Source organism: Panthera uncia (assembly GCF_023721935.1).
Source record: "Panthera uncia isolate 11264 chromosome C1 unlocalized genomic scaffold, Puncia_PCG_1.0 HiC_scaffold_4, whole genome shotgun sequence".
Classification (NCBI taxonomy): domain Eukaryota; kingdom Metazoa; phylum Chordata; class Mammalia; order Carnivora; family Felidae; genus Panthera; species Panthera uncia.
The window spans coordinates 83,234,143-83,247,413 of NW_026057585.1; the positions used below are offsets into that span (position 1 = coordinate 83,234,143).

General features: G+C 54.0%; 2 protein-coding genes across 11 annotated transcripts in view; one reads left to right on the forward strand and one right to left on the reverse strand.

Moving 5' to 3' along the window:
* The first annotated feature begins 1,569 nt into the window (after positions 1 to 1,569).
* Positions 1,570 to 5,243, forward strand: TMEM200B (transmembrane protein 200B). The gene has a single exon (XM_049617663.1). The coding sequence runs from the start codon at positions 2,884 to 2,886 to the stop codon at positions 3,805 to 3,807; it is 924 nt and encodes a 307-aa protein (XP_049473620.1). The 5' UTR covers positions 1,570 to 2,883; the 3' UTR covers positions 3,808 to 5,243.
* A 2,349-nt stretch (positions 5,244 to 7,592) lies between these two features.
* EPB41 (erythrocyte membrane protein band 4.1) overlaps positions 7,593 to 13,271 on the reverse strand; it is a 106,396-nt gene continuing 100,717 nt past the window's right edge. For all 10 annotated transcript variants that reach the window (XM_049617648.1, XM_049617649.1, XM_049617650.1 and 7 more), the window contains 3 exons: positions 12,149 to 12,229; positions 8,418 to 8,522; positions 7,593 to 7,730 (listed from right to left, as the gene is read on the reverse strand). In XM_049617648.1, the coding sequence (XP_049473605.1) occupies positions 8,424 to 8,522; positions 12,149 to 12,229 (180 nt within the window). In that variant the 3' untranslated portion in view covers positions 7,593 to 7,730; positions 8,418 to 8,423. The remainder of the gene's footprint in view (positions 7,731 to 8,417; positions 8,523 to 12,148; positions 12,230 to 13,271) is intronic.

Consider the following 13,271-nt stretch of genomic DNA (forward strand, 5'->3'; position numbering starts at 1 on the left):
GGGGGGCGGGCTGGGCGAGAGCTGCGCGGCCCCGTCGGGCCAGCGGCTGGGGGCGCTCCCAGTGCCTCCGGAGCTGGGACCAGCGCCGCCTCCCCACTCCAAATGGGGCGCGTCCTCTCAGTGTTAGGGAGGCCGGCGGGACCCGTGACACTCCGTCAGACTCCCTCAGCTCTGGGAGAGGGCTCAGCCCCACCGCCCCCACCCCTGCCCTGGGCTGCTATTCACTGAGCGCTCGCGGGGTTACCCGGGGCTGCGCCCCGTGTCGAGTGCCCACCCCCGACGCTGGATTTTCGCCTCTCCGCATCTTGCGAGGCGGACACCTTGAAGCCCATTTTTCAGGTGAAGGCAGTGAGGTTCACGGACCCGAAGGGCTGGGGGCGCGGTTGGGGCAGGAACCGGATCGCCTCCTCCGGGGAGCTCCCCGGACGGCGCGGGGCGGCAGCGGGCTCTCACACGCCTCCGGGGGTCCTCTCCCCGGCGCTTAGAATGAAGGGCTGAGAGGCGCGGGATGGGGGCGTGCGGGCTTCGAGTCCTCAGTCTGCGCGCTCGCTACGGAGCCCCGCAGGGTTCTCCAGGTTTCCCCACGTGGGATGAGGGGGCCCTCCCAGGGCTCTGCGAACGACAGAAGCCGGGGACTCGGACCCCCGGGTCCTCCGAGCCACCAGGCCAGCACACAGCGCTTACCTGCGACCCTCAGACCTGAGCGGCTGCCTTCTTCCCGCGGTGGGGCCTGGCGGGGTGCTAGCCAGCCAGTCCCCCGGGCTCCTGGGGGGCGGGGCCTGGGCGGTGCTGGGCGGAGCCCGAGTAGGGGGCGGGGCCGGGGGGGGCCAAGAGTCGGTGGAGACCGCGGCAGTGCCGCGCGACCCGCGGCGCGCTGACTCGGACCGGGACCCGCCTGGGCGCGGCGGCACCAGGTGAGCAGAACTAGGGTCCGGGGTTCGCCTCCCACTTTCCTCAACTTTTTGTTTCCCCTCCCTCCGGAAAGGCCCTGGGCGGCGGGAGTCCGGTCATCCCTTTACCCCGGGCAGAGTGTGGACGCTGGCTGAGTGCAAGGGACCCGGCCCGGAGCAACTTCCCGCGGCCTGAGACCTTCCGACTGTGGCTCCAAGTTTCTGTCCCCCTGGGGTCCCCAGCGTGGACTCACGCTCTCCAGAGCCTCGGGGTCTCAAGGCATGTGGCCATCTCTCCGCACGCCTTCGCCCTCCTCCACGCAGAGACGCGCGGGGTCTCCTGGCGACCTTTTCGGGGTTGGGCCCGGAGCACCAGCTCTGGCCTGGGGCGGGGTGGTCACTTCTGAGGTTTCGGGCTGGGAAAAAGGCTCCACACTCAGAGACGACGGGGAACGGCCCTTGCCTCCTCCCACGACGCTCCCGTGGCTGTGCACAGCATTGGCCGGGGTCGGGAGGCCCGGCGTCGGGTCCCGGTAGAGCCCCCTCCTCGTGTGACCCCGGCAGTCTCCTCCGCCTCTCTGGGCCGCAGTTTCCATCTGTGAAAATTAGGCTTTGGACGCGGCAGACTGCGGCTCAGTGCTAGGCCCCGGGCCTTTGGCACTCCTGTTGGGAGGCAGGGATGGGGTGTCGTGTCTTGAGCTTCGGGGGTGCGGATGGGGAGTGAGTGGGGTAGCAAGGCCTCCTTCCTGGGGCTTCGGCTACGGGTTCCAGCACTGAAGCTGTTTAGAAACCATACCGGGGGAGTGAAGACGCACCACCGGACAGCGAGGTCCTAACTCTCCCCCCGCGGCCCAGGGCTCCTGGGCGGGGGCCCGGTTTCCTCCCACACCCTCCCTCCCATGGGGGCCACACCACACACAACCCAGCTACTCCTTACCCGGCCCCGGCTCCAGTCCTCAGGCCACAGGCCGGGAAGGGCTTAAGCCGGGCGGCCCAGGCTGGGGCGGCCTGAGGTGCTGGGGCGGTGCTGCTCCGTCCGGGACGCGGGCCACAGAGGCCTCGGGTGGAGGAGGCCGGAAAGGAGGACAGGCGGCGGGAAAGGGGGATGATTCATCCCGAGGAGCTCGAATTGGAAACGCTGCAACCTGGGAACAGCCTTGCCCAGGCCGACGGGAGAGCCGGAGGGGAGCTCTACCGGCAGGGCCCCGCGCCCAGCACCTGCAGCCCCCTGCGCCCTGCCCTGGCCACTGCCCGGCCGCTGGGGGAGGAGAGGCCTCGTCTACGCGGAGTTTAAAGCAATCCCGGGCAAAGTCTGCCGCTGGTCTTGATCGGAACGGTCTTCCTGGAGTCTAGCTCAAGTCTCTCCTGCTGCAGCTTCAGTGCAGACTGAGGAGGTCTGAAAGGAGGGGGCGGGCAGGAAGAGGCTGGAGTCAGTGACACCCCCTCCTTCCTACGCTGCGGTATGTAAAGCGCAGTAGGGGGGAGGTGGGGCCCGCGAGCGACCCCAGCGGACCCGGGCGGTCTGAGCGCCCCCTCCCTCCTTTACGGTGCACCCACGTGCGGGGGTGAGGTCGATCCCGGGCGGGACTTACCTTGGAGACGCCACTGCCGGGGGGCCCGCACACCTCCTGAGGCCCGGAGCCGGCGGGCTGGCGAAGAGGGCTCTGGAGGCCGGAGCCCCGCAGCCGAGGATGCGCCAGGTAGCAGCCCGCTCCCCCCCTCCCTCCTCTCCGCCCGCGGGCCCGGCCAACTCCGGCTTCTGCCGCGCGTCCCTGGCTCCGAGCTCCGCTGCGGAAAACCCGAGCGGGGGCGGCTCCCCGCCTCGCGGCCCGGGAAAATCCGGGGGTGGCCGCCAGGGATCTCCAAGCGGCCTGGGCGAGGCAGCCTGAGCTTGCCTCCCGGATTTGGGCCCCCCACCTGGCGCTCCGACCCTAGGCCCGTCGGTTCAGTCCCTGCCTCCCATCTCTCTGCAGAGCGCCTAGACGACGGCGAGATGACGGCTGGGAGCCCTGGAGACTGCGGGGAGGTGCGCAGGAGCCCCGAGGGCCGTGTCTCTCGCCTGGGCCGCCGCCTGGGCCGCCGCCGGCGCCCGCGCTCCCCGCCCGAACCTCTGCGGGTGCGGGCACGGCTGCGGCTGCGCTCGCCGTCGGGGGCGTTCGCGGCGCTGGGGGCGCTCGTGGTACTGGTGGGCATGGGCATCGCCGTGGCCGGCTACTGGCCGCACCGCGCCGGCGCCCCAGGGCCGCGCGCTGCCAATGCCAGCGCGCCCCCCCTGAGCGAGCTGCGACGCGAGGGTCGCGGCGCCGGCCGGGCCCACGGCCCGCACGAGCGGCTGCGGCTCCTCGGGCCGGTGGTCATGGGCGTCGGCCTGTTCGTGTTCATCTGCGCCAACACGCTACTCTACGAGAACCGCGACTTGGAGACGCGACGGCTTCGCCAGGGGGTGCTGCGGGCTCAGGCGCTCCGCCCTCCTGACGGCGCCGGCTGGGACTGCGCCCTCCTCCCCAGCCCCGGACCCAGGACTCCCCGAGCCATAGGCCGCGCAGAGCCAGAAAGTTGGGACCTGTCCCCGCGTCGGGGTACCTCACCCGTCCCGTCAGTGCGGAGTCTGCGTTCAGAGCCTGCTAATCCTCGCTTAGGGTTACCTGCCCTGCTCAACAGTTACCCTCTGAAGGGCCCAGGGCTGCCCCCACCCTGGGGTCCACGGACCCAGACTGGCCATGTGATTATCACCGTGCAGCCCTCTGGTTCCTGCATCGAACATTCCAAGTCTCTGGATCTGGGCCTTGGGGAGCTCCTACTTGGGGCCCCGGCAGCTCGAGACTGTGCTCACCGGAGCTGGCCACGGCTGGACCGCCTCAGTCTGGGGGGTTATGCCAAGTTGGGAGGAGGAGGGGACTTGGGAGCCCGGGTTTGAGGAGCAGGGGACAGCCTTCTAGGCGGCTGCAGCATGGACATTGGTAACAGGACCAGAAGTCCCAATATCTAGTAGAAGCATCAGTCACATCCCAGACTGGAGGTGGATGCTCTGGCCCCATCAGCTGCTAAGGCATCCTGACTTGCATGTCGGCAGACAAATGCCAACTGCACAGGGTTCAATAAGCTGGAGATGTGCTTTAATGTGGAGTCTGGAGACCAGCATGACTCGGCCTTGGGATCTCTTTTAAGCCTCCCAAAGTGGCCTTACTTAGCCTCGGACAGGTACCTGAGGGGGCTGGAAGTCCAGGTCAGGGTGACTGGGAGAAACCTGGTGTCTTGGCAAACCCCAAGTGGTGAGCAAGGACCCCTAAGACCCAGAAGGTAGGTTGGGATGTTACAGGCTGGGATGGGCTCCCTCCAAGGTGGTGCCAGTTGCGGGGTCGAGGAAGACAGGCAATGGGGTAGAGCAGAGACCCTCCACTGCCATCTGGGATGGGGCCTGAGGCTTTATCTCCCACCACCTCAGCCCCTGTCTCCCCTCAGCCATGCGGGGTACACCCCACTAGGGCTACACTACTGCCAAAGTCTTCCTACCGAGGGTCTGGCCCCTCCCTAAACAGGTCTGAGAAGCCCCCTTCTCTCCTCTGTCATGGCCTGTGCTGCAACATCTCCCTCCAGCAGGCAAAAAGCATTTGTCAGATCTTTTATACAACGTTGAAGCCGCATTTTGGCCAATGTGGGTAGCTTACTTTAGAAAATGGCTTGAATTTGGGTCTCCCTTACTCGTGTTTAATTTTTCCCAGATTGCTGGTAGGAAAAGAGAACTTTAAAAGTTGATCAATTCTCACAGATTCAGTCTTTTTTTTTTTTTTGTAAGTTTATTGAAAAATGCAATACAAGAAGCAAGACCAAACACGTATCTAAGCACTACACCACTTCTCTTACTACAAAAGGCCAAAACAGCAGACCTAATTATTGCCTTTTTAATCTAGGGATTTTGCCAATTTGATTCTGCTGCCATAGTTCCTATTTGTCAAGAAATGTAAACAACTACTTGATATGATTCATAATTTTAAAAAAATTTACAAAGCTCCTTCATTTTTGTCAGCAAAATAATACATTTGAGAGAGATCTGTAAAAACAGCCAGCCGGGGGCTGAGATCCTGGCCAGGTATTTCCACGAGCAGTGGGCATTCTGTGGTGTTGGTCAGGCCATAGCTCTGGCTCCACTTCCCAGGGCAGACGGTTGTCCCCTCCCCCCCTCCACCGCCCTGCAGAACATGCGATGGGGAGGCCTGGGCCAGAGGGCGAAGAGGCCCTGAAAGCTCCCTGTGGCCAGGTTCTTCGGGCCCTCGGCTTGGAAATTTAGGTCCTGCGTGGGGGGGGGGGGGGTGGGTGGTGGGTGGGTGGCAGAGACCTCGTGTGGCTTGGAGGAAGTCTTTACTTCTCAAGTGAAATAAAAATAAAACTGCAGCGAGAATTGTTACTGTGGTGTGTCTGAGTCACTTTAGGGAAATTGCTGCCAAGTCTCTGACCCTGGAAATGAAACTCTCCCCTCCCCTCTTCACCATTTCCACCTGGACAGAATCTGTTTTTCTTCACACTCACACACACAAATGCACACACAACTGCAGGAAGAAATAAAATCCAAACAACTGTCGAACCCTCAGATCTGTTACCAGAGAGGCAGGATAGGGAGAGAGGCTTGGAAGGACACCTTCTGCCTAGCTTGTCCAAATCGTGGCTTCTCAGTGCTGGAAGAGCATTCGAGATCTTCTGGTCCAATTTATAGTTAAGGAAGCGGGAGGAGAAGCACTGTGAGCGGGTGACAGAGCCGAGGGGAAGCGTGGGCCCCTGTCATAGGTCCTGTGTGGTGAAAGCTGCCGCATCAGTGCAGGCAGTGGAGAACCCGGCATGCCGGGCCGCTGATGCTCACCCTGTGCCCTCTTCCTTACCCCGACCCTCTTCATTCCACAGCTGGCAGCCTGGGAAGCTGGCAGCTCTTTCAACAGGACAGCTGGCCACGGGCAAGGGAGCTCACGTTACACGCCTTCTGATGTGAGCTGGATTCCTAACCTCACCACCACTCCTGGCGACGCAGCCTGGGCGTGGGTACCACCAAGAGAGCCCCATCGTTTCAGACCCTGTGCCCACGGGCTGGAAGTCTGCTCCTGAGACAGGACAGTCCTGGCTCCGCAGGCCTGTCATATACCCTACCTGAGCTCTTCATCCCTCTCCAGAGAGAGCTGCCTCTCGGCTAGTAATATTCTCACATAAGTACTAAAGGAAAATGCACACGTCTGCAATCAGTTCAAACCAGCTGAGTTTGTCTGAGACAAGACTCGGCCAGAAGAGGCTTTGGACACAGGTGGCTGGCTCCCACTGTGGGGAGCAGGGGTTTTCGACGTCTCTCACTGCTCTGGAGCCCCCCGAGACTGCTGACTGTGATCCGCTGTCTATCTCATGAGGTTCACTTCTGTCCCAGAATAAGATTCCAAGAACTTCAGGGCAGATGTGTTTGTGGGAGCAAGCTGGAAGATTCGAGAAGTGCTATTAAATAAAAATGCCCCCAGACCTACCAGGAATGGTGGAATTGGGCACATCAGTCAGTCCCATTTTCAAAACCAAACAAACAGCAACAACAACAAAAAAGTGAAAGTAAAATAAACCCACAACCCACCACAAAAATCAAGCCTATAAAACCTGACAGACCTCAGATGGCGAGTGGGAACAAGCAGGGCTGGTGTTTGTACCCCTTGTCGTGCAGGGTTTTGTGGGAAGGATGGCCCCTAAACGTCAATTCCCTTGCTCCAGAAGGGTGTCTGCAGGCAGGTACCAGTCAGGAGAAGAAAGGACAAGGAACAAGACCTCCTCTCTGAGTCACATTCCCTGTCATCCCAGGATTAAAGAAAAAGGCCCAGGGTTGGTCACCTGGAAATACTTCTCAGCAAGATCTGACTGAGGTAAACCCCACCATTCCCCTGTGTGAAGTGCACATTCCCAGAACTAGAAAACCTTTTTTAAAACCTCATTAACTTTCTCCTTGCCTAAATCACCACTAAAAATGTGCCATTGGAGCTTCTGGCCAAAAGTGCCTATTTTTCTGTGAGTTTTGGTCTCCTGAGATGGGAAGTGGGGGAAGCACTTAGCAGAGCCACTGCTTCTGATGAGGTAAAAGGGGAGGGAGGGCAGGAAGGTGAAGGCCACGGATATGTTCAAACATTCACAGTATCAGATAGATATGAAACAACTTCTTATGTCTTTGATCTAAAGAAGCTCCAAAAAGAAAGAATAGGAGGAAAGAAGGAAAAACAATACTACATTCTTAGCAGAGATCTCTGCCTCACTGAAACCACCCTCAACAAAGGGACAGGGATGTTTTCCTGGGGCCTGTGGATCAGGACAGCTGCCCTGCCTCACATGGTAAAGTCACATCATTGGCTCTGAGAAAGGGCTGGTTAATGAAGTTTCTGCTGACATCCAAAGGGTATAAAACTAGGGGACGAGCAGGAAAGCCCCATTAAGCTGGCTTTGGCCCCCAACACAGCTGACAGAATCTTTGGAGGATTTCCCCAAGAATTCTGTGGACCTGTCAGGATCTGGGTTGGAAATAAATGGAGAGAGGCTAGGTTAAAGGGGTTACAAACCACCCCATAAAAAAAACCAAAAAGCTCTTTAAAAACAGTCCATAGAGTGAAAAGTTGAACAATTTCTGGTATCACAATGTAGAAAAAGTATTAAAAGAACCAGTGATGTCTAGAAGACTCTCTTGGTATAAATTCCAAATAGAAAGTGAAATTTTCTGGTGGTTTAGAGTAATTTTCAAAGTCTGATGTCTGACTATTGCAGGAAAGCTTCTTTATCATTTTGCTGGTTTTCTCTTGGATGGGAGACAGGCGGGGAGTTGGGGTAGGATAGTTCCTAGAGGAGAGAAAGCACACTTTTTAAATCCAGCAAAGGAAAACAGCCACCCAGCCCCACTGCCAGTTCTGTGGCCCCAAGTCACAAGCAGGGCCTGGGCAGTTTTACAGAGCCCAGTCCTACCTGTGATCGATGGCTTCTTCAAGTTGTTTGTAAACTACTTTTAGGCATAAATTTATCTGGATCCCTGGGCTCTCTGAAAGCTGCTATGCTGCTTTCAATTTTCTAGTCTGGCCTGGCCCCCTAGTCCCCTAGCCCCCAAGCCCACATTTCCAGACAGGCAGGTCCTGCTTTTCTTGGTTTTGTTCTCCTCTGGCTCTCTGAGGTTTAGACTCAGAGATCCCTGTGACGGCAGAGAGCAGATCGCAGACAGAAGAGAGAGGGAAGGCTAAGTGAAGAAGCAGGAGGAAACGGGAAGATTCAGGAAGTGAGTGGGGTTTCCATCCAGGCCTAGGGTGTGTCCTCCAGCCTATCACTGCTGGCCTGATAAAGGCAGGAGGACCCAAGGAGGCCAGCTGCTCTCATTGGAGCCAAATCCTTAGTCACTTCTCTGTCTCCCTCATCAGCCTCTCCTTTGCCTTTGCTTTATTAAGTCCCAGTGTGGACACCTCTGGGGGATGTTCCTGCTCAGTGTTCTCTGAGGGGGGGACAGTGGACCCCCTCCACCCCACCAAGAACAGCCCATACCTGAGCTCATTCCTCAGAGATTTCGGTCTCCTGATGGACGACCACCTTGGTCACTGACATGTCTGGGTGCTGCTCCTTTGCCTCCTTGATGGCCTGTACGAGGACCTGAGAAAGACAGAAACAATGTTCGTCAGGCAGAAAGCAGGCTGGCTGGTGAAGGAAGGCAGGGGTCTCAGGACATCGTTTCTCTGGCAAATTAAATCTTTCCGTCTGTAGTACCGGGGCAGCATTTAGGCTAAGCCAAGCTGATAATAACCTTACCTCCCCTATCCTGCATAGGGAGGCTCCTGGACTGAAAACACAGAGACAAGGAAGGCTAGAGCTGTCGTCAAGGAATCATAAAGGGACTTTAGGGGTGACAGCTGTGCCTGCTGGGTGGGTCTGGGAGGATTCACTCAAGAAGTGAGTGAAAAATCTGTATTCACTATAGGGTAGCCGGGAAGTTCAGAACAGAAGAGGAACATATAGAAGCATGCTGCAAAAAGGAAGAGGTATCGGGGCGCCTGGGTGGCGCAGTCGGTTAAGCGTCCGACTTCAGCCAGGTCACGATCTCGCGGTCCGTGAGTTCGAGCCCCGCGTCAGGCTCTGGGCTGATGGCTCGGAGCCTGGAGCCTGTTTCCGATTCTGTGTCTCCCTCTCTCTCTGCCCCTCCCCCGTTCATGCTCTGTCTCTCTCTGTCCCAAAAATAAATAAAAAACGTTGAAAAAAAAAATTAAAAAAAAAAAAATAAAAAAAAAAAAAAAAAAAGGAAGAGGTATCTTCGGCTAACGGAGAGGAAAGAAAGTAAGGAAGAGTGGGAGGGCCTATTAGATGCCATGCATTGGCTTAAGCACATTATTATTATTATGTACTTAATCTTCAGGATGGCTCAATGAAATTAGGGTAACGTCATTGTTTCCACTTCATTTTAAAATTTTTACTTTTTAATGTTTATTTTGAGAGAGAGAGAGACAAAGCATGAATTGGGGGAGGGGCAGAGAGAGAGGGAGACACAGAATCCGAAGCAGGCTCCAGACTCTGAGCTGTCAGCACAGAGCCCGACGGGCTTGAACCCACGAACCGTGAGATCATGACCTGAGCTGAAGTTGAACACTTAACTAACTGAGCCACCCAGGCACCCCATGTTTCCACTTTGTTTTGAAGTAAGCTCTGTGCCCAACGTGGGGCTCAAACTCACAACCCCAAGATCAACAGTTGCCTGCTCTTCCAGCTGAGTCAGCCAGGTGCCCCTCATTGTTTCTATTTTACAGACAAAGAAACCGAGGTTCAGTGGTTAAATAAAGTGGTTAATGTTTCCCAGCTAGTAAGTAATGCAGCAGGGATTTTAACTTAAATCTATAAGGCTTTCTTCTTCACTACACTGTCATTTAGTTTCAGGGAGACCCTGTGTTAGCATCTGAAGGAATTCTGATCATTTTAGAAAAACTAAATGAAAACAGAGGGAAAGTCAGGGAAATGATACCACTACTCTTCCTGGGTAGCAAGTCTCTGAGCCTCAAGCTCACAGCACCCAAGGTGCTTTGGGGAACGGTGATCTGGGGATTCTCAAGAGACAGGCCCTCCCTATTAAAAAGGACACTAGGGGAGCCTGGATGGCTCAGTCAGTTAAGCATCTGAATCTTGGTTTCAGCTCAGGTCATGATCTCACGGTTCGTGAGTTTGAGCGCTACATCAGACTCTGCTGACAGCATGGAGCCTGCTTGGGATTCTCTCTCTCCTTCTGCCCCTACCCTGCTTTCTCTCTCTCTCTCTCAAAATAAATAAATAAATCAACTTAAAAAAATTTTTTTAAAAAGGGGTGCCTGGGTGGCTCAGTTGGTTAAGCGTCCAACTTTGGCTCAGGTCATGATCTCACGGTCGGTGGGTTTGAGGCCTATGCTGGGCTCTGTGCTGACAGCTCAGAGTCTGGAGCCTGCTTCGGATTCTCTGTCTCCTCTTGCCCCTCTCCTGCTCGCACTCTATCATTCTCTCTCAAAAATAAATAAACGTTAAAAAAAAATTTTAATAAATAATAAAAAAAAAGGGATTCTAGCTAGATCTGAACACTTGACTACTGACCCTGGCTCTTAAGAACTATCTCTAGGAGGGATGAGGGAAGAGGGGAAGTTCCTCTTTTGGTCTTCTGACTCCATGAAACTGGCACCTCTATAGGCCCCTGCTCATTTTCCCTGATCTTTTTTTTCCCAACCCACCTGCTCATGTGTCAAGGCCCAGCCCAAACCATCTCTTCGGTTACTCTGGCTGACACCTCTCTCTCCAGGAAAGCCTGCATCACACTACTTCTTGCTTTAATTGCCCCCCACCCATCCAGAATACACCATATCTCATCCCTTGCGTGCATCCCTCATACCTAGCAGAACCGAGGGACAAAGGAGCATCTCTCTGAGCTCTCAAGTATGTTTCTAACAATCCTGAAAGAAATCTAGGATCGTCTTTCTTTTACAGATGGCAAAATTACAGCTCAGAGAAGTAAAATAACTTGCTCAAGGACACACAACTAGTAAGTTGCAGAATCAAGAGTCAACTCAGTGCTGTCTCACTCCAAACCCAAAACACCTTCCTGTCCTCCTGCTCTTGCTGTCTAGCACAGACTGAGCACATCGCAGGGGCTCAAATCAACTGGACCAAGTAGGTGGGTGCAGGCAGGTAACAGCGGGATCACCAAGCAGAGGCAAACAGGCTGTAGGGCCTCCCACTTGGACTCGGCAGCCATTCTCAGCTGGGAGTCTCAGCCCTGCTACCAAGGGAGCTGCCCGTGGTGCAGCTCAGGTTTTCTTTTTCTTTTTCTTTCTTTTTTTTTTAAGGCACTCAAGATATCAGCATAAAGGCCACAGAATGATTGCTCCAGCATTGCTGTCAATGATTCCAGAAGCATTTGCATGCAGTCCCTTCCACCCCCTCTTCTCTGCAGCTTTACTGTTCTCACCTCACTCAGCAGAGAGCTAGGAGCATCAATCCTGACCTTATTATTTGTTAATTGCTTGCAGCACAATTAGCATCTAATTAATATAGAAACATAGATTTTTAGCACTCAGAAGAGCCCAGAAATGATCTAGATCAACCTATTCTCTTTTAGGAGACAAAAAAGAATCAGAGGTAGTATGGTTTGCCCAAGGTCAAACAGTAAGTCAGAGACAGATCTAGGACAGAATCGAAGTCAAGGCTCCTGATTCTCAGTCTACCTCCTCCTGCTTCCCCTCATCTCCTCTGCCACTAAGCCCTCTGAGGGCAGGGATCACACTTTGCTTTTGTCTTACTATCTTCTTCTGTCTCCAGTACACGTTTAGGGACACGCTGTCGCCTGAACAGCAACAGCTCTGTTCACCCGGAGTCCACCATGTACCTCATGGTGGACATCCCCCATCTCACCTGATTCTCACAACCACTTCGAGAGGAAGATGCCATAATGCCCATCCTAAAGATGAGGAAATGGAGGCCTAGGAAACTAAGAGCTACAATATGGAGAGATCCAGGATTTGAACACAGCTTTTTGAGTCTAAAAAGCTTTCTATTCCTTCTATTCCACTTCATGCTCCCCCCACCTGCAGCCCCCATCCCACAGGCCTCCGTGGTCTGATTCCCTTTGCCCTTCCCATTTAAGCACTAGAGTGGCCCAGGGGGTTCCTCAGGATGAAGCTGGCAGAGGCGTCTTTTGAAAGCCAACTCCTATATCCATCAATCTTCCCTCCCAGAGACCTCCTCCATGCCCATAATCTCTTCCGTGTTCCCACCTGATCATGGTCAATATCGGCATCTCCTGTGATCACAATTCTCTTCTCAATTCGCGTCTCTGAAATCCCACCTTTTACAGTCTGAAACCAAAGGGAGGTAGTCATATGAGAAAGAAAGGAAAGGAGAAAAGGGAAAAAAACCCAGCAATAGTAAAAGATTAATCTGAAAGCTCTACTTCAAATTTTAATCTGCTGCTGGGTACTGTCTAGAATAGCTTTCTTACCCACTTGCCCAAACCCTTGGCTGCACCTACTAAAATGAGCACATCTCTATTCCCTTGGATTGCTAAGATCTTTAATAAGCAAAACAGAAAATCACAATTTGCTATTTACTTTTCCCTTTTTCTTCCTTCTAAATACCATAGATATTCAGTGAGTAAATAAAAACAGATAGGTTTTTCTTTTTGCTCTTTTCTGTATATTTTGATTATTTTCAAGGGGAAAAATCAGAAGACTGTGAACAAAAATGTCATGGAGCTTGAAATTAGGCTCTTTATTCTCAAGCATTTTCGTATTATTAATATCAAAAGATCCTCAAATAACCCCCTCAGAGTGGGTAGGTTTCCTTAAATAACAGATGAGGAAAACTAAGGTCTAGACACAGTAAGTAACTAACTTCTAGTCATCTGTGTATTGATACTAGAGCTTGGCCAGAAATCTAGATTTCTTACTTACAAGAAAATACATTTTCCTCTAGTGCTACAGCAAACACGGACTGTTTGATTTTCAGGGAATAGTTCTGATTTTAGATAATTTGTGCTGTTTGTCCCCGTAAACAATGTTCTAATAATTCCAACATTTCAGTGGGCAAACTATAGTTCCCATGGCCTTGACGCTGGACATGATATAAAAACTCTCTGTTGGGCCCTGAGTTCTGATTTTTTACTTGGAAAACATAGCTGCATAATAATACCAATGACGCCTGTCTTAAACTGACTTTTTCAACTTACGTCCAGACAGGGTAGTGATCAGAGAGACGCACGTGTAAAGACAACAAGCACATATGACTTTACGAGACTACTCACTAGACTAGGACACCCTCAGGGTCTCCCTAGGTTTACCACTGGGGAAAGCAGCACGGGCTTTCCATCTGTGACAGTTGGAACAATTTGGCTCAGTAGGG

What these genes read in the sequence shown, in the direction of transcription:
- TMEM200B (XM_049617663.1), top strand. Translation starts at nt 2,884, where the DNA reads ATGACGGCTGGGAGCCCTGGAGACTGCGGGGAGGTGCGCAGGAGCCCC.